The sequence below is a fragment of the Macaca mulatta genome, chromosome 1, assembly GCF_049350105.2.
Source record: "Macaca mulatta isolate MMU2019108-1 chromosome 1, T2T-MMU8v2.0, whole genome shotgun sequence".
NCBI lineage: Eukaryota > Metazoa > Chordata > Mammalia > Primates > Cercopithecidae > Macaca > Macaca mulatta.
This window is the reverse complement of record NC_133406.1, coordinates 5,288,528-5,309,924: the sequence shown is the minus strand read 5'-3', so window position 1 is coordinate 5,309,924 and position 21,397 is coordinate 5,288,528. Positions and strand designations below refer to the sequence as shown.

Genomic DNA, 21,397 nt, shown 5'->3' with positions numbered 1-21,397 from the left:
CCATAACATTAAAAGTTATATTCAAACTAGAAAAATATTCACAACAAAAAAGATTAATCAAATAAAGGTATTCTCGATACACAAAAAGCTCTTACGAGTAAATAAGAACATAAAATTTATAAACCTGTTTAAGGATAGGCCTCATATTTAAAACTTAAAGAACAAGAATAATAATCATTCATTTAAGCAACGTTAAACCTCAGTAACAAAGAAATGTAAAATAAAACAGCAATATGATGGCAAAAACTAGAAAGAGTAACACCCAGCAATGGCTACGGTATAAGAAAGTAGAAACCTTCACATATTAGTGCTAGGAATGTAAACTGGTAGCGTCTGGACAATAAACTGACTTTGTAAATGATTTATATAATCAAAATATAATAAAAGTTCCCTTAAAGAGTAAAACTGAAAAAAAGTGGTTGCAGCCTTTAACTGCACTGAAGGCCCCTGCAGTGACAGACTATGAGAAGAGGCTAACAATCTCACTGCGCTTTCTCCCTGCACCGACCACATCTGCAGTAACACATTCACTTCTGGGCACTACATTGTAAGAGAAACACTGACAAACTGAGCTATTTCCACAGTAAGACACCAATACAGTCAGCCCTCCATATCTGTGGGTTCCCCATCTGTGGATTCAACCAACCACAGATCAAAAATATTCAGGAAAAAGAAATCATCTGTACGGAACACCTACAGACTTTTTTTCTTGCCGTTATTCCCTAAACAGTACAGTGTAACAACTACTTACATAGAATCTTTACATAGAATTTACAGTGGATTAGGTATTGTAAGTAATTTAAAGATGATTTAAAGCATACAGGAGGGTGTGTGCAGGTTGTAGGCAAATACTACACTATTTCATGTTAAGGGATTTGAGCAGCGGCAGATTTTGGTATCTCCAGGAAGTCCTGGACCCAACCCCCCATGGATACTGGGGGACAACTGTACTATGTATGAGAGGGCTGCAAACCCTGTCTTATAATAATAAACACAATAAAGAATTGAGAACACTTTGCTTAGAAAAAGGGATTTTAGGGAAGACATGATAGCAATCTCAAAAAATCCGAAGGCCTATAAAATGGAAAACAGAACTTGTTTTATATTGCTCAGGAGAGCAAAGAAAGATCACCAGTGCTCAGAGCTGTTAAATAATGAAACAGATACAGTGCAACTTTAGTTGCCCACAATATCTAAGTGATCCATTAGAAACACAGTACAAAAGATTCTTCTTATAGGCTTAGAAAGTTAGGATTCATGAAATCAGAGGTACTTTACAGTTCTAAGAGTAAAGCAAAAATTATCCTTAAAATACGCATTAATCTTCCAAACCATAAACACTACAATATTCTCAATCTTTTATTCTACTTACCTAATTTAGACACCTTATTTACTAGTCCATTCTGGGACAATCAGGGTACAACCCATCATCTTTGTCAGGAATAACCATTCAGTCAAATCTACCAATTCCTACCCTGTCAGTTCTGTTTTATTACACACAAAAACTTGACAAATACACAACATGGTTCTAGAATTCCAGTGCTGCCCTTACCAAAATTCTCTCCTGAACATTAGGCTGCTTTCATAACTGTAATCTAGTCTGTGTTTCCTACCCTGCCTCAGCTGTCCCAATTCTAGTTCCTTGCCCTAGTATCTGTGGCATACTGGTATCTGAACTTCTAAAATTGTTATTTTCTTCCCCATTCTTGCATCACATACTGATTAAGAGACTACTGTGCTCAAGATAATGAACTGTATTTCAGAAAGAAAAGTATAAACTGTATAAAATATAAAGTTGCATTAGACACAGTGCTGTCAAGGAGTTTACAACAGAAAGGAGAAATAACACATCTACGTAATAAGGCAATAAAAAGTCATAAGGAGGTCAAGACAGGAAATTGTTGCAATATTATACAGACAAAAGAAATAATTCTAATTTTGTAAGACCATGATCTGGGTATAATTTGGCTTTGAAGAACATAGGAGATTTTCACTTAAAAAGAGGGGAAAAAACATGCCAAGCAGAAAAACTAGCATAACCAAAAACAGAAAATTGGTGGTAGGTGCAGGGCTATCACACATCAAAAGGTAATGTGACTGATTATAAAATGCTAACACAAACTAAAGAAAGTTTCTCTATGTCAAAGGATATAGTAACTATGGAAACACTTACTCAAAGAGAGAAAACACACGTTCAAGAGGTACAGCTTCTCTGCATTCTCCACTGGGAAGTAGAGCAGTCAATAATATTACTCAAACAGTATGAGGATTCCACAAGGTGGAAGATACTCCCCCTTTTCCATACTCAGAGGATTTTAAATCTTTCCACCTAAAACTTCTGAGCCCCTCCCCAACAAGATACAAAATATTTTTTGAAGAAATCCAATCTATTTCTAAATGTCAAGAAAGAAACAAAATACGAAGTACCTAAGATCAGCAATAAAGAAATCTCAGGTAACTAGTCCTGGCTCTATACCTAACTTGAAATATGGCCTCAGTTTTGAAATCTGTCAAATGAATGGATGTAAGACTAGAGCGGCCACCAACAGTGGCTCCTGCCTGTAATCCGAACATTTTGCGAGGCCGAGGCATGAGGACTTCTGAAGGCCAGGAGTCTGAGACCAGCCTGAGCAACACAAAAAGACTCATCTCTATTAAAATAAAAAATAAAAAATAAATAAAAAAAGGCTAGATAACTTTTAAAATCTCTTCTAGCTTGAAATTCTACATATGAGCTTAAGAAAAAGCTATCTTTCTAGGTAAGTGATTTGAACTCAGTTGTTTTAAACTATTGGTTTCATACTCCTTATAACTTGTAGTCCTCATAATTTGATATATTTTTATAACCTGCATTCCTACTTCTCATAAACTTCTTCTCATAATTTAAGCATTAAATTGGAATACAACAGTATGTGAATCATGAAGCTTAAATAAATTTGTGTATCTATACATCAAAACACATACCTAGCAAAATTTCACTTCCAGTAGTATAGTAACTTGTATCAGACTAACCCTCCTACATATAAAATTATGAACTCTGTATAAAATATAAAGAATGACAATTTGAAGGCAGTAGAAAAGCTGCAAAAGCAAGCAGAAATCGAAGGAAACTGACTGTAAAGAAGGGAACTCCAAATGAGATTCGCACTGATACGGCTTTTTGCTCAAGGCGCTCTCCCATTCCTTGGAACTAGAGTGGAATGGCTAGAACTCAGAAAGCCACAGTCTTACTAGTTTGAAGAGACAGAGTTCAGAGCTGCCAAAATAGCTGGAAAGTGAGAGGGAGATCTCAGTACAGCATGTTACTGTACTGAATACTGTAGGCAACTGTAACATAATGGTAAGTATTAATGTATCTAAACATATCTAAACATAGAAAAGGTACAGTAAAAATATGGTATTATAATGTCATGGCACCACCATCATTAGCAATCTGTTACGGACCAAAACATCATTATATGGCTATATTAGTCCATTTTCATACTGCTATGAAGAACTGCCCGAGGCTGGGGCCAGTGGCTCACACCTGTAAACCCAGCACTTTGGGAGGCTGAGGCGGGTGGATCACCTGAGGTCAGGAGTTTGAGACCAGCCTGGCCAACATGGTGAAACCCCATCGCTAATGAAAATACCAAAATTAGCCAGGCACAGTGGTACGCACCTGTAGTCCCAGCTACTTGGGAGGCTGAGGCAGGAGAATTGCTTGAACTTGAAAGGCAGAGGTTGCAGTGAGCCAAGATCGCACCACTGCACTTCAGCCTGGGTGATAGAGCAAGACTCTACATTTAAAAAAAAAAGAAAGAAAGAAAGAAACCTGCCAGAGACTGGGTAATTAACAAAGGAAAGAAGTTCAATTGACTCACAGTTCAGCATGCCTAGGGAGGCCTCAGGAAACTTACAATCATGGCAGAAGATGAAGGGGAAGAAAGCACCTTCTCCACAAGGCGGCAGAAAGGAGAAGTGCCGAGTGAAAGGGGAAGAACCCCTTATAAAACCATCAGATCTCATAAGAACTCAAGTCAGTATCACGAGAACAGCATGGGAGAAACCACCCCCATGATTCAATTACCTCCACCTAGTCTCTCCCTTGACACATAGGGATTACAATTTTTTTTTTTTTTTTTTTTTTTTTTTTTGAGACGGAGTCTCGCTCTGTCGCCCAGGCTGGAGTGCAGTGGCGCGATCTCGGCTCACTGCAAGCTCCGCCTCCCGGGTTCACGCCATTCTCCTGCCTCAGCCTCCCGAGTAGCTGGGACTACAGGCGCCCACAACCGCGCCCGGCTAATTTTTTTTTTTTTTTTGTATTTTTAGTAGAGACGGGGTTTCACCGTGGTCTCGATCTCCTGACCTTGTGATCCGCCCGCCTCGGCCTCCCAAAGTGCTGGGATTACAGGCGTGAGCCACCGCGCCCGGCCAGGGATTACAATTTTTAAGATGAGATTTGAGTGGGGACACAAAGCCTAACCATATCAATGGCACATGACTATATAAAGAAACAGTAAGTCAAAATAACAACAGGTGACTTTTCATCAGAAACAATGGCAGCCAGAAGAAAATGAAACGACATCTTTAAAATGATGAAAAAACACAATTATCAAATTAGAATTCTACATACAATTTAAAAAGTCCTTCAAAAATGAAGATGAGCCCAGCCACAGTGGCTCACACCTACAATCCTAGCACTGTAGGAGGAAAAGGTGGGAGGATCGCTTGAGGCCAGGAGTTTGAGACCAGCCTGGACAAGATATTGAGACTCCATCTCTATAAAAAATAATTTAAAAAATTAGCCAGACACACATATGATTTTTAAAATTGTATATAGATTCCAATTTGATAGTGTGGATTCTAATTTGAGCCCCTGTGGCTGAGCTCATCTTCATTTTTGAAGGATTTTTTAAATTGTATATAGGATTCTAATTTGATAGCTGGTGGGAATGTAAATTAGTTCAGCTGCTGTGGAAAGCAGTTCGGCAATTTCTCAAAGAACTTAAAACAGAACTGCCATTCGACCCAGCAATTCCATTATCAAAAATGTGACCAAAGGAATATAAATCATACATGTATCATAAAGACACATGTACACCTATGTTCATCACAGCACTACTGACAACAGAAAAGACACAGAATCAACCTAAATGCCCATCAACAGCAGATGAAAATGTGGTACATACACACCATGGAATATTACACAGCCATAAAAAAGAATGAGATCATGTCCTTTGCAGCAACATGGATGGAGCTGGAGGCTATTACCTAAGTAAATTAATGAAGGAGTAGAAAACCAAATACTACATGTTCTCACTTGTAAATGGGAGCTAAACACTGAGTATACATGGACAATGTATACTCAACGTTTTGAGTACACGCTGAGAGTGTACTTTGTGTACACATTGAGTACACATTTGAGTACACACTGTCCTTTAGGGAGTATACACGGAGGGTGCATTTTGAGGGTGGAGGGTGAGAGAAGAGTGAGGGTCTTAAAACTACCTATAAGGTACTATGCTTATTACCTGGATGATGAAATAATCTGTATACCAAACCCCCTCAACACTCAATTTACCCATATAACATATAACCCATCGTGTATTCTGGAAATTAAAAGTTTAAAAAAAATGCTAAGGAAAAGTTTTTCAGGTGAAAAAAAATATCAGACAGAAAATGGAATCTACAGGAAAAAAACTTTTTAACTGCAAATAGGTATATAAGTGTGAAAGACCATACTTTTCCTGCTCTTCTTCAAAAGACGTATGAATAAAGCAAAAAATATGTAACATTATAACACAGAGTTTATAACATGTTGATATACTATACAGGAGAACAACAGCACAAGGCACTCTCAGAAGTGGAGGCAAATATAAACATAGTATTGCAAGAGTCTTATATTTTATATGGAGCAGTAAAATACTAACCCTATATAGACTGTAATAAATTAAGAATGAATATTGTAATCTCAAGAACAGAGTTCCTAAACCTTAGCACTACTAACATTTTGAACTGGAAAATTTTTTGTCGTGGGATACTGTTCCATCCATTATAGAACATTCAGCAGCATATCTGGCCTCTACCCACTAGATGCCAGTAGCAATCCCACCCGCCCATCCCACCCCGCCACGTCTCCAGACATTGCCAAATGTCCTCTGGGGACCAAAATCACCCTGGCTGTTCTTTAGAGAGTACACACTAAGGATGTATTTTGAGGGTAGAGGGTGGGAGACAAGTGAGGATCTTAAAACTACCTATAGGGTACTATGCTTATTACCTGAATGATGGAATAATCTGTACACCAAACCCCTACAACATGTAATTTACCCATATAACAAACCTGCACATGTATTCTGTATTCCACTACCTTAGAACCATACCTAAAAAAGCAATGCAAGCTAAAATGACGACAGAACTGTTTATCAAAGTTTTTTCCTTGGCTCACCTAAGGAGCCTCTTTAGAAAACTCCCTCTAAATCACTCCGTTCCCCACCAAGAAATGTTAATACCACAGATATATCTGTTTATATAATGTGATTGGAGAGCCACAAACAATTGTAGTATAAAAGGATATTCTGTACCCTCTTCCAAGAACCAATGATTGCCCTACAGGAGAGTTACCACTCCTGTTGAGAATGCATACTGTTAGTGGAATATACTGAAAAAAATTCAATTAACTCAAAAGAAGACAAGAAAGTGTGAACAGAGGAATTTTTTTTAAAAAATAACAATATGCCTAAGTTCAACCACACCAACAATAACATTAACTATAAATTTTTAAATCGCTTTAAAATAAGACGCATAAATAACACGCCAATAGGGGAGATAAAATAGGATACTGAAAAGATACTAAAACCTAACAAAGGCAAAAAAATAGGAAAAAGATACAAAGAACACATGACACAAACAGAAAACTCAATCATATCAATAATTACATTAAATATGACTGGCCTAAAAACTCCCATTTAAAAGGTAAAGATTGTCAAATCAGATTTTTTAAAAAAGGCAACACCCAAACATATGCTGTCTACTAGATAAACAATTTAAATACAAAACAAAGACTAAATATAATAGGATATTTGAAAAGATATAAGATGCAAATACTAATCATAAAAAATCAGGAGTGATTATATTAATATCATACAAACTGAATTCCAAGATAAAGAGTATCACTTGAGAAAAAGGTGAACATTTCATAAGGATAAAAGCAGCAATACATCAAGAGGATATAATAACAATAAACGAGCTTCAAACAATAATAACAGAGCTTCAAAATATATAAAATGTAAAAAGTAGACTAAAGAGAGAAATGGATACATTTCACAATCATAGTTGGAGACTATAACACTAAGTGACAGAACTAGAGGGAAAAAAAATCGGTGAGTAAAGACATAGAAGATTATGACCCATTACCAATCATCTGGACTAGACATTTATAACACTATACCTCCAAAAAATAAAAGACCAAATGATAGACCACGTAATGGATCATTTTTAAAAATCATTAAAAAGTTGGCTGGACGCAGTGGCTCATGCCTGTAATCCCAGCACTTTGGGAGGCCGAGGTGGATGGATCACCTGAGGTCAGGAGTTCAAGACCAGCCTGACCAAAATGGAGAAACCCTGTCTCTACTAAAAAGGGAAAATTAGCCGGGCATGGTGGTGCATGCCTGTAAATCCCAGCTACGCAGGAGGCTGAGGCAGGAGAATCAGCTTGAATCCAGGAGGCAGAGGTTGCAGTGAGCTGAGATTGCGCCACTGCACTCCAGCTTGGTGATAGAGCGAGACTCTGTCTCAAAAAAAAAAAAAAAAGTTTCATAAAATGAATAAACTCCTAGCAAGATTATCAAAGGAAAAAAAGAGAGCAAGTACATAATTTACCAATATCAGGATTTAATAAGGAGATATCACTAAGATCTTACAGACATTCAAAAGATAAGGGAACCTGTAAACCCAGCACTCTGGGAGGCCAACGTGAGAGGATCACTTGTGCCAGGGACGTCAAGGTCAGCCTGGGCAATGGAGCATATCTTGGCTCTACTAAAAAAATAAAAATAAGGATAAGGGAATATTAAAATCTTTACACCCAGTAACTTAGAGGAACATCTTGGATGAAAAGGAAATCCTTAAAAAGTACAATTTACCAAAAATGACACAAGAGGAAACAGAAAATATGGATAACCTTGTATCTAAAGAAATCTCATTTATTATCAAAAATCTTCCCACAAAGAAAGATCCAACCCACATGGCTTCACTGATACATTTTGTCAAACACTGAAGAAAAAATACAATCCACCTTATGAGAAACAAGTGCTTCCCAACCTATTATATGAATCCAGCAAAACCATTACATCAAAACTGAAAAGAAATTTACAGATCGATACTCTTGTAAATGCAAAACACCCTTAGCAAAATATCAGTAAGTCCAAATTGGTAATATATTTTTTAAATACATCATGACCAAATGGAATTTATTCCAGCAATGAAAGTAATTACCATATTAACAGAATAAAATGAAAAAAATCAAATGACCATTTCAATAGAAACAGTAAAATCTTTAGAAAAACTGACCACCCACTCATGATAAAAACTATCCAAACTAGGAATAGTAAAGAATTTTTTCAACCTGATAAAGGGCAGCAATAGAAAAGGAACAGCTAATGTGACACTTAAGTGGTAAAATAAATGCTTTCCCAATAACATGAGCAATAAAACAAAATATCCACTCTTACCACTTTTATTCAACAATGTACTAGAGGTCCTATCCAGTGAAATATGATTAGAAAAAGAAATTAGAGGCATAAAGATTGGAAAGGAAAAAGCAGAACTGTGGATGTCTACAGATAACTTGACCATCTATGTAGAAAATCTTTAACATTAATAAGTGAATTTCATGAGACTTCAACTTACAAAATCAATACATAAAACTTGATTGTTGATTGAGAAGCAAGCGTGTGTGTAACAGCAACTTTACAATTCTATAAATAACTCTAAAATGCATATGAAAGCTTATTTGATGGTTTGTTCCATGTGATTCTATTGGTTGAAACTTTCAAAAATAATATATTGAAACTCTAAGAAAAGCTAATTTCACAGTATTGTAAATACATTAGTTAAATCTCAGAGTTTCAATACCATTAGAAAATAAATTTAATTTTCTTATGTTTACTCTCCACGTATAACCTCAACAGTCAAAGTGAGCTTCTCTAACGTACCATGTGGTTTACACAGTCACTACCACAGCTCTTTACCCTCTATGGAAAAAGCTTGCTGCTGGGTAGTAAACAGGAAATCACACTGTCATTTTCTTTCTACTAATCATTTTATAATTTATTTCTAAAGTCATTTTGTGAATAAAAAACGAACCAAAAAAACACATGCATGTACAAAATAAAGGAGAAGAAAAGGCCCCTGGACTTAGATAAACACTCAAAAATGTAAATTTTGCTTTCTGTAACAACTTGTTAAATTTGACTAGATAACAACAATCACATCTTACCGCATAACCAAGCTCACAATCTTTATGTTGCTGAAGTATATTTTGTGCAGCGGAATTAAGCTATCTTGTGAGACAACTCACAGACATAAAATTTTTACCCTGGAATTACCAGATACCAACACTGTAGTTCATCTAAATAAACCATTTCATGGAATATAAGAAAAATATTATTCAAAGGACAAAGTCAGTACAAGGAAAACTAAGGGAAAAAGTTATCTGAAAGCCAAAACTGGTTATACATAGAGAATACAATATGAAAGTTCAATCTGTTAGATACTAATACAAAAAGTAGAATAAAATAACACTTGCATGCAGCATTTTCATCAAAATGCTTTTAATGACAAAAACCACCTCTTAGATTTATGCCAATCTCAAAACAGTAACATTATGAATTGACTAGTTGTATATTATATTTTAACTTATTATCAAGGAACTAGCTTTCCACATTTATAAAAGACTACTTAGGTTTCTATGAAAGTTTTATTAAGCAAATGAAAGTTAATAAATTATAATAAGCCCTTAATTAATACCATTGCAATTTATTTAATTCTATAATTTAGACCTTTAAAACTGGTTAAATTTCCTACTTTATTAATACACTAAACACCTTCATAGCAAATATTACCACTAGCTATAAGGGAAACAAGAGAAGTGCTGAAATCGAATTTGGAGATTTAGAGTCACCTAGAACATACGTACAGGCTCGTCTTTGAGCAAGATAATTTGGTAAGTATTTAATATACACACAAATGCCTCCCATGTTGATGTGCAACCAAGTTGTAAGGAACTGTCCTGGATCCATCGAGGAGGAAAACGCAGACAATACTTGATGTTTGCTCCATGATGTTTCTTTTACTGCCATTTCTAACACTAACAATACTATGGTAATGTGTTATCTCAATTAGTACTTATCATTTTCCACTGTCCAGAAAAGTCTAAAAAAAGGATTTCACTATTAATATATCACTAATAACCAAGGTTAGGAAAGCATTTACCCTATATAATAATGAATATTTACCATTCAGCCCGTTTTTTTATTTTCTAAGAAGATACTTACTGAAAAGCAACTTATTCACATTAAAAGTACAAATCAGATTATATATCTGGAAAGGAGATAACAAGAATTGATGTCTAAATGTAGTCTTAAGAAAAACGACTAATATTCAAAGTAGTAACTATATTATAACTTTATTACATCAATTTTTTTTTTTTTTTTTTTTTTTGAGACGGAATCTCGCTCTGTCGCCCAGGCTGGAGTGCAGCGGCACAATCTTGGTTCACTGCAAGCTCCGCCTCCCGGGTTCCCGCCATTCTCCTGCCTCAGCCTCCCGAGTAGCTGGGACTACAGGCGCCCACCACCATGCCCAGCTAATTTTTCTGTATTTTTAGCAGAGACGGGTTTTCACCGTGTTAGCCAGAATGGTCTCGATCTCCCGACCTGGTGATCCACCCGTCTCGGCCTCCCAAAGTGCTGGGATTACAGGCATCAGCCACCGCGCCTGGCCTATATCAATATCTTTTATTGAGCACATAATTTTAAAACACTCCTCTATGCACATTATCTCATAAAGCTTAAAACCACACTGTGAGGTAAAGAAGGCAGATCTTATCTTATTTATTTTCAGATGAGTACACCAAAGTTCAAGTGATAATATTCTGCCCAGGATAAATTAGCAGTCAATAATAATGCTATTCTGAAAGAAATTCTTTGAACCAAAATTCAGCCAAATTACAATGAACTATATAATCAAGTTTAGCTGACTAAAATACAAAATTATTGTTAAAATAATACTGAAAATCTCTAAAGAAATAAAATAAAAATAGTGGAGGAAAAAAATGTCAAATTTAGTTTCCCCTAGTATTTCAATGAATGCTTTCAAGAGTACGGTTAATTACTACCATCACAAATCCTCATTCAGTGAATCTAACTTGTTATAAATTCAGGCAAAAATAAAAAAATAGAGGGTACTACTAGTGAATCTAGTACTTTTCATAAATGTACAGGCAAACAGAGATTACCAGACATGTGAAGAAAACACCACCCAGAAAAGAAGTGTAACAAATTGAAAGAGTTATTCAAAGAAGAGAAAAAAATGTGAAATCTATGTAGTGTCCCAATATTAAAGCTTACATCTATAAGATAAAAGCAGATAACTATGAACTAGAAAAAGTTCCCAGAAATATAAAGTAACAGCTGAAATAAGCAAATCAGTAAAGGGCTGGAAGAAAAAGGAAATCTCCCATTTAAAAAAAGAGAGAGAGAAAAGGAAAAGACATGGAAAATGAAAGAAAAATTATACCGAAGCTCCAGAAAAATAAAAACAGAGAAGGTACAAGGAAAGAAGTAATCAAAGAATTATAGAAGATTTCCCAGAATGGAAGAAAAACCTAGACTTTCATATTCAAAGGGTTCACCAACATTTATAGGATGAATATAAAAAGGACTACAGCCTGTAGTCCTACCTCAGGGAGGCTAAGGCAGGAGGATCTTGTGTACAGGGGTTCAAATCCAGTCTGGGCAACACAGCAAGACTATCTCTAAAAAAACAAATTTTTAATTTCAAAAATAAATAACAATTTTAAAAAGAATTGTAACTCATCCTCCTTAAATTTTATAATTCCAAGGGGAAGGAGTCATCAACACAAAAAGCTTCTAGAGAACAAAATCAAGTTACCTACAAAGAAATGGTTCATAATAGCATCAAATCCCTTATCAGTAAAACTGATTACTAAAAGGCAGCAGAATGAATGCAACCTTCAAAATTCTAAAGAATTATTTTAAACTTGAATTCTATACCCAGCCAATGTATGTATCAGGTGTGAAAGTGAAAAAGACGTTTTCAAACATTACATTGACAAGCACCCACACACATTCCTCCTGAAAAAGTTACTTCAGGAAGTACTCTAGAGAATGGTAAAACAAATCGAAAATGGAAAGATGTAAGATCTAAGAAAGTATAGAATTTGTCCAAGAATTAAATCAAATAACATGATGTTAGTTGAGCATCATATCCAAAAAGAAGTAACTTCATACTAGAATTTCAACAAACAGTACAATTAAAAAGCTGGACAACCAGGTGACATAATGAAGGCATGAACTCTTCTACCAACAGGAGGCAAATGTGGCAATTAGAAAATACAGGATGTGAGCTGAGATTGCACCAATGTACTCCAGCCTGGGCGACAGAGCAAGACTCCATCTTTAAAAAAAAAAAAAAAAAAAAAAAAAAACAGAAAAAGGAACTGGTGCGGTGGCTCACGCCTGTAATCCCAGCACTTTGGGAGGCCAAGGCAGGCAGATCACGAGGTCAGGAGATCGAGACCATCCTGGCTAACTCGGTGAAACCTCGTCTCTACTGAAAATACAAAAAATTAGCCAGGCATGGTGGCAGGTGCCTGTAATCCCAGCTACTTGGGAGGCTGAGGCAGGAGAATCGCTTGAACCTGGGAGGTGGAGTTTGCAGTGAGCCAAGATCACGCCACTGCATTCCAGCCTGGGCGACAAAACGAGACTCTGTCTCAAAAAAAATAAAACAAAAATAAAGAAAAACCAGGAAAAATAGCCACAGTCCAAACTAGAAACCAAATTAAAATATGGCAGCTCTGGAGTACAAAAAGCGTGTAAGAAATCCATTTGTTCTCCAACGAGAACACATGGACACAAGCAGGGGAACATCACACACCAGGGCCTGTCGGGGGTGGGGGGCAAGGTAAGGGAGAGCATTAGGACAAATACCTAATGTATGGGGGGTTTAAAACCTAGGTGATAGGTTGATAGGTGCAGCAAACCACCATGGCACATATACACCTATGCAGTAAACCTGCACGTTCTGCACATGTATCCCAGAACTTAAAGTAAAATAAAATAAAATAAATCCATTCGCTCTCTAAGAATCTCATCATACCACTTTGTTTAACCATATTATTTATATAATGTAATATTTTAACTGCTTTTCAGAATCAGCAAGTATAACTATTATAAATCTTGACATATAAAACAGATGTTATAGTTGACAATCTGGAAAGGGAATGTGAGGAATTCAACGGAAAGATGAGGAGGAAAGCTAATTTTTTTTACAAATTATGAAGTGACAAGTTTAGAGACAATGTCTGAACACTCTAAAGTTAACTGTCAAACAGCTGTAAGTTTAATCATAAAGGCAACCAAAAAATAAATAAAAGGAAGATGGTAGAATCAGTATTAAAAGTTAAATCCTTCTATTTTTCACAATGGGGAGATATTAGGTTACTGAAGGTTAAAGTTTACTATATTATATTAAAAATTGGCATAATGATAAGATTAAAAATAGGAAAAAAGTTCTAAAATAATTATCTCTGACAAAGGAGGTAGAACAGATAGGGAGTAGATTTTTTATTTTTCATTTTATACCTTTGTGTATTATTCAAATTCTTATGTTTATGAGACTATTCATCTCAAAATAAACACACATTATTAGAACCCCTTTCCCTGACTACTACAGGAAAAATGATGAGAAATTCTTATTCATTTTTTGTCCATAATCCATGGACTAAATACTTTCTATTATGGTATTTCAAAGATATAATTAATTAAACAGACTCAAGAATCACCCTAAATCCTTGATAAACATGTGGAGATAGCAACAGCTTACACTGTGTTAGAACTGTCAAAATACATCCACATCCATCATCTCATTTAACCCTCAAAACAATCTTGTGAAAGCAGATTTTAGAGATTAGTAAACTCAAAAAGGTTCAAGTGATTTGCCATCCCCCTCCAAAAAAAGTAGGAAAATAATATAAATATGATTAAAAAGTAAACCAGAAAAGCCTTTATAAAGCACTAAAATCTGAAAATGCTTTCCCAATTTATAACAGGAGAATGACATTGAAAGAAATTACACTTGACAATACAAATAGTCAGGCACATCGGAAAACAGCTGGGCAGTTTGTTAAACATACACTTCTTATAAAGTTAAACATACACTTACCATATGACCCAGCAATATCATTCCTAGGTTATTACCCAAGACAAATGAAAACACATTACACAAAGACATGAACTCAAATGTCCAGACTCTATTAATACTAACCAAAAGCTAGAAGCAGCCCAAATGTCCACAAGTGATTAACAGATAAACTGTGATATATCCAGACCATAACTACTACTCAACCATAAAAAAAACTAATGATGTACAAGACATGGATGAATATTAAAAGTATTATGCTATGTAAAAGAAATCAGCCACAAAATAACTATGTATTGCATGAGTCCATTTATATGAAATTCTAGAAAAGCAATTATAGTAACAGCAGATAAAGTGGTTGCCAGGGTTAAGGGATGAGGACTGGGCTGCAAAGGGAGAACAAAGAACTTCTTGGGGTAACGAAAATAACCACTATATCACGATCAGAGTGTTTGTTACACTACTGTATACATCCGGCAAAACTCATCAAATTATAACTTTACATTGCTTAATTTTATTACAGAAGTTACAACTCAATAAGTCTCATTTAAAAAATAATTCATAATCACATTTAACTATGACAACAGCTTTTCAGCATAGGTATTTACTATAGCCCATCAAAGAATATTAAAATCAATATTTAGGAGGGAACTTTTAACCATGCAGTAGATATACAGGAACTAAAAAGTTCTGAGAATGGAACAGTCCTCATCCTACTCAACTTGGCCATGTGGATAAACAGTAGTTGCCTAGCAACTAATGTAAACTCTAAATTTCTAATAAATACATTGACCACATAAGCAGGTGATCTCACAGATGATAAACCAAGCTTTACATAGAAGGGTTCTTCCTTTAATAATAAAAAATAATAATGTGCTTAAGTTATTTATCTAAAGTAGGAGTAAACAAGGTATACTAAACCTAGATAATGAAAAATAAAAATATGAAATTAAACATAAACATACACACACACAAAATCCTTGTCCTCGTTTGGCCTTTTACGTCAGGACTTTACTTACCTAATTTATGGGATTCATCCATGAATTTGTGGGTGAACCCTTTCCCCTTTTCTACTTTAAGCCACTCCCATACAGCCATTCAAACTGGCTTAATTCTCTTATTTACATGTGATTAAATGCATACAGGATAGTACTTTTACATATATTAAATGATTCTAAAGGTATCTCTCCAGATTATAGAACCTGTAGACACCACAGGAAAATACAACACTTTCTGTAACATGCATACACACAACATACCAGAAAGTCAAACCTAACTAGATTATAAATGTGCAAAATCAAGAATTACAAAGAAATCCCTTAATAACAAGCAAATTCCTAACACACATATTAAATATATCATTTCTCCCTTACTAGACATAGCATGTCACAGTTTAACAGCATCAGAAAAAAGATCAACTTCTAAGACATCACTCACTGCTAGCACTCTTACCAACCATATTACTTTTGGTTTGTGGAGCACTTACCCCTCTTCTGAACCCAACCTTCTTTCACAATGGTAACATCGCTCATGATGACTCCCCTCTGAGCCCCCAACTTGGAGAAATGGTACTTTGTGATATCAGCTTTAGGGTTTGGATTCTCTGCTGCTGCTGCCCTTCCCACTCTCTAGTGATGACTCAGCCTGGAAGGAAGTATTGAAGAAAGAATTTCTTTTTTTTCCATTCTTGCAACTCACAGAGCAATAACAAACAACTAATTCTTTGTAAATGTCTTCAACTGGCCTGACCTCACATAAAAGTCTAGCTCTTCAAACTGGGGAACTTATTTGTTAAATAGTTCTATAATGAATGCAATTCCCTAGTCTTGTGACCAATTTCAAATGATAGTGAAACTTTTAACCTAAGAGGCTGCAACAAAAGTTTTAAGAAAACCAGTCACGCCTACCCAAATAATACAGAAAATTTGTTTGGTGATGTGTATTTGAGCTAAAGAGGGAAGAGAATAAAAGTTAATAGCCCTAATTGTGAATACTTTTTGTTGTTTTTTGAAACGGAGTCTTACTCTGTCACCAGGCTGGAGTGCAGTGGCACGATATCTGCTCACTGCAACTTCCGCCTCCCAGGTTCAAGCGATTCTTCTGTCTCAACCTCCTAAGCAGCTGGGACTATAGATGTGTGCCACAACACCTGGCTAATTTTTGTATTTTTAGTAGAAATGGGGTTTCACCACATTGGCCGGGCTGGTCTCGAACTCCTGACCTCGTGATCCACCCACCTCAGCCTCCCAAAATGCTGGCATTACAGGCATGAGCCACCACACCCAGTCGTGAATACTTTAACTGATATAAAATACCCAATCATCATTTATGTATTCTTACTCTGCCTGTTCCAAGAAGTATTTTAGGGAGATTAAAAAATAATTGATTTCATACTATGTACTTATAAAGTGAAACAAAGGGAATATGAAAGTAGAAAAAAATATTGAGTATTCAAGATGTGCCAAGAACCGTTACAGATGCTTACATCTATTATTCTTATGTGATCTTGATAACCTTATGATGATACTATTAATTCCATTTCACAGATAAGGAAACTAAGGCTCACACAGATAAAGCAACTTGCTCCATTTCAACACACCTAGTAAATGTGGAGCCAAGATCTGAAACCAGGCTATCTGACTCCAGAGCCTGCATTCCAAAACTACACTGCCTTAAGATAAAAAGAAGTCAGAGTAAAGGCACACATATTGGGGAAAGATAAGCCACAAATTTGGCACTGAGTTCTTGGGAAGACAATGCAAATAATACAATAGGTTCTCCTATTTACAGTATCCAAAAAAAATTTTTTTTGAGATGGGGTTCCCCCCCATCATCCAGGCTAGAGTACAGTGGCACAATCATAGCTCACTGCAGTCTCCACTGGGGCTCAAGCAATCCTCCCACCTCAGCCTCCTGAGTAGCTGAACTACAGGCAGGCATCACCATGCCTGGCTAATTTTTTAAAAAATTTTTTGTAGAGATAGGGTCCCCCTATATTGTCCACGCTGCACAAATTTTTTTAAAAAAGGAAAAAAAGTTCCTCAGAAGAAATACAACTTTTCCTGGGACAAAAATCAAATTTATCCCAGGGGTCTTCTTCATAAGATGCATGCAGGAAAGTCCTCAAAAACATCCTCCCATAACAGCAATGAGTTTTACAGGGTCATTGCTTATTGTCGCTCTCAAACTAAAAAGGAAAATGCCAACATGACATGAGTAAATCCATTTGCACCAAAGGGGACCAAAAAATGTGGTCCAGATACACCAGTGTTATGTGGTCAAGAATCATATGCATAAATTTTAGATAACTAGAAAAATGAATAGATGGACTACACAAACATACTCTCTCAACTTGGGTTGTGATAAATGATACACAGCAGTTAAGTTCAGTGTTAGACTCCCAACCTAGTGCTAAATTAGATAACAGGTCTTTCTTCAATGCAAATTAAGTGTGGAGCCTAACCATTTAGCAGTCAGGAATCAAGACTAAACATTCTCTATATAGCCTGACTAAATAAACTGACAAAAGCTATGTAGCTGAAAGCAAGATCACCAGCCTCATGTATTATGAGGTCACAGGCAGAACCTATAGGTAAGGCTGAGACTCCTCAAAATCACCATGAGTCTGTTGCTGTGGAGAGTCAAAAAGGGATATTAGCTTGTAATCCCAGCACTTTAGGAGGCCAAGGGAGGAGGATTACTTACGTCCAGGAGTTCAAGGCAAACCTGGGCAACAAAGTGAGACTATGTCCATACAAAAAAGAAAAAAGAAAAAAAAGAAAAATTTAAAATGAGCTGGGCATCAAGGCATGCACCTGCAGTCCCCGCTGCTGGGGAGGCTGAGGTGGGAGAAATCACTTGAGCCCAGAAGTTCAAGGCTGCAGTGAGCTATGACTGCACCAACACACTCCAGCCTGGGCAACAGAGCAAGACCCTGTCTCTTTAAAAAAAAAAAAAAAAAAAAAAAGGAATATCAGAATCTGGAAGTATTTTCCCAAAATACATTTGTTTGACAGAATACTAAATTAGAGAAATTCTAGAAAAATAATGAAAATAAAAATGAAAAAGAGAAATCCTGTGGGCTAGTAAGTGGGAAATTCCACAAATCGTATTCTCTTGAAACATCACTATTGGCATATTAAAGGTTCTAAAAGAAATATGTATAACTTTACCTCAGCAAAGCCTAAATTTATTACTGTCATAGGAAATGGCCACATAATAAGACTTATTTCACCACACGTTAAAAAAAAAAAAAAAAGCCAAAAAACCTTCAATAAAGAATCTAAACAACATTTTAATTTGATGTAACATCCTAAAGAATCCAACATGGCCAACTGCCTACATAATATAGAGCTACATAACTGAAAAGGTTAACTACTTACACTGCATAAAGAATTATAAGTCAAATACCGGCAGACACTGGTGCATGATATCTCTAGAAGAGCTGCACTGTAGCCCTTCTCTTTGGTAATACTTGTAGCAAGGGGCTCAACATCTATTAAGGCCATTCTTGGTTTTTTTACTATAAAGCTATATAACATGAGTAAAAGACAATTCAGATCTTACTATTCTTAGAGTGGAAATGAGAGAGAGATCAGGGTAATAATGAGTAATAACAAAAAATAATATATATCCAATAAACATATATAAAATACATACTTTCCTATCAAAATGGCTTGTATTACAGTATCTTTTTAAAGAACACTAAAAAAAAATTTACAAAATTGATTCTGTATTTCGAAGTGAACATTTTATTATCAGAATGTTAAAGCTGGAGCGACCCTCATTTTATAGCTGAAGAAACAGAGATCAAGACAGATGAAGTAACTTGACCAAAATGAAACAGTCACCAAATGGCCAACCGGGACCTGACAATCAAGCATATGCTCTTTCCACTCATATTACTTCTTCAGAATAAAACAATACACTGAAATATCCAGACCAACCCAAAAATCAATGAATTTTGTTTTGTAACGAAATTGTTTCTAAAAATTAGTGTTTTAGATAAATGTTTTTATCAGTGTTCATATGCGTAAGATTAAACTGTGAAAATGTATGTTAAATCAACAGGACAGAATTTATAATCTTCATCAGAGGCAGTGAACCCAAGCATACATTATAGAGATGGCTTTACCCATTTTCACTTAAAACTATTATCAAATATTACCCATAATTTTCAGCTTTAAAAATTGCCCCTTGGTCTTTACTGGCTAAAATGACACATTCTTTGAAAATAACTTAAAAGATGTCATAGGTACACTACTCTGGAATTAAGGTAAGTTAGAAATAAACAGTTCTATTGACTAGTAAGCAGCAAACCATGTTCTTTAATTTTCCTATAGCAGCAACACTCCTGCACAACAGCATACATTGTCCCATTCAGTCTTCCATATTAACTAAAAACACTAATCCACAACACGAGCTGGAACTCTGTCATCTGTTTCCTAGGGTAGACAAAAGTTCACCTCCTTCTATATTCCTAACTGTTCTACAAGTGTGTTCCATCCAACAAACTATAACATAATTGGGTTTATTTTTCTTTTAAGCTTATTGCATTAAACATTTCATTGCTAATTTAATTTTTCCCATTCTTATAAAGTTTCACACAAAATTCTTGACAGATTCCACTTAGATTTTACTCCTAAAACAGTTACACGAAAGGTATCTTCATTCAGAACTGACTGCTTGAGAATTTGATAACAGTAATAGCATTTGAATGTCATTTTATAATTTACAAAACATTTTGCATATTTTACTTCATTCAATCACATTATAATTTAGTAAAGCAATCTGACACTGCCTAGCACTTACACATGCTGGCAAATATGGAATAAATGAATGAGTGGATGAATGATGAAGATGCAGCCTTAGATAACTAACAAAGAACAGGCTATGCAAACAAATATAAATTAGTAGAGAGAATGGTCTTAAGCCATCTTAAAAATGAAACTGAATTTAAACATTAAAGAAGCACTTATATATAAATTATAATTAAAATGATAATAAATACTGTGCCCTATTCCTTAAGGTATGTTTCCTATAGACCTCCATTAATTACAAGGACTAGAACACAATAAACGTATCCTTTTTTTCTTGATAGCTTTTCACCATTTTTGCTGAGATTGTTTCAACTTCAAGCAAAACCACCATCAATATTATAAATACATATCGATATATTATGAATATATCGATATATATTATAGCATTAAGCTAACCAAAATGATCAATTATGGGAAGAAAAATGGGAAAGAATGGCATATTTTCTTAATGATACTTTTAAGAATTTGTAAAAGACACGTTTGCTTGTAGTAACCAGCCATTCAATTTTAAGCAAAAAGTAAATTTCTTCAAACATCTTTTGAAAATATTAACTCAAAAAAATATGTAACATACATATACTTATTCAGTCAATAAATTATGTACTGATTGTCTACTCCATGACAAGGGCTATTACAGGTTGGTAAGAAAAACTAACTGGTTTCTTTAAAAATCTTGTCCAAACTTGTAACTTATCAAAGAGCTTTCACATATATCAATTCATTTGACTCTAAAAAACAAATCTGTGCTGTAGCTATTACAGTCACAATTTTGAACCTGTGACCAACCAGTAACATTACTTCCCCTACTTACAATAAGTTAGCAGCAAATAAAAAAAGGGACTACCTGCAAGTCTTCCATCAATTTGCTATGTTTTCTACCAAGTAACACAATATGAACTCTCAAAAACATGTAATATTTGCAAATAGTTCTGAACATTTTTTCTGTATCAGATTTTTCAAAAGTCCAAAAAGTAAAACATTTTTAAATAAATTAAAAATTAAATATAACTAAGGCATCACAAATGAAGTAACAGAAGACTAAAAGTAGGTTTACATAAAGTTAAAAGGCTCCCAACTCTTTTTTTTACGAATAAGGACAACATTCATAGGTTAATAATTTCCTATAAGTGAATTTCTAAGTTAAACGC

At 35.2% G+C, this 21,397-nt stretch overlaps 1 protein-coding gene across 3 annotated transcripts in view; it reads right to left on the bottom strand.

The window, feature by feature from the left end:
* AKT3 (AKT serine/threonine kinase 3) overlaps positions 1-21,397 on the bottom strand; it is a 361,571-nt gene that overhangs the window by 334,336 nt on the left and 5,838 nt on the right. For 2 of the 3 annotated variants that reach the window (XM_028845179.2, XM_028845182.2), the window contains exon 2: positions 15,917-16,074. In XM_028845179.2, coding sequence (XP_028701012.1) covers positions 15,917-15,962 — 46 coding nt within the window. In that variant the 5' untranslated portion in view covers positions 15,963-16,074. 3 annotated transcript variants of the gene reach the window in all.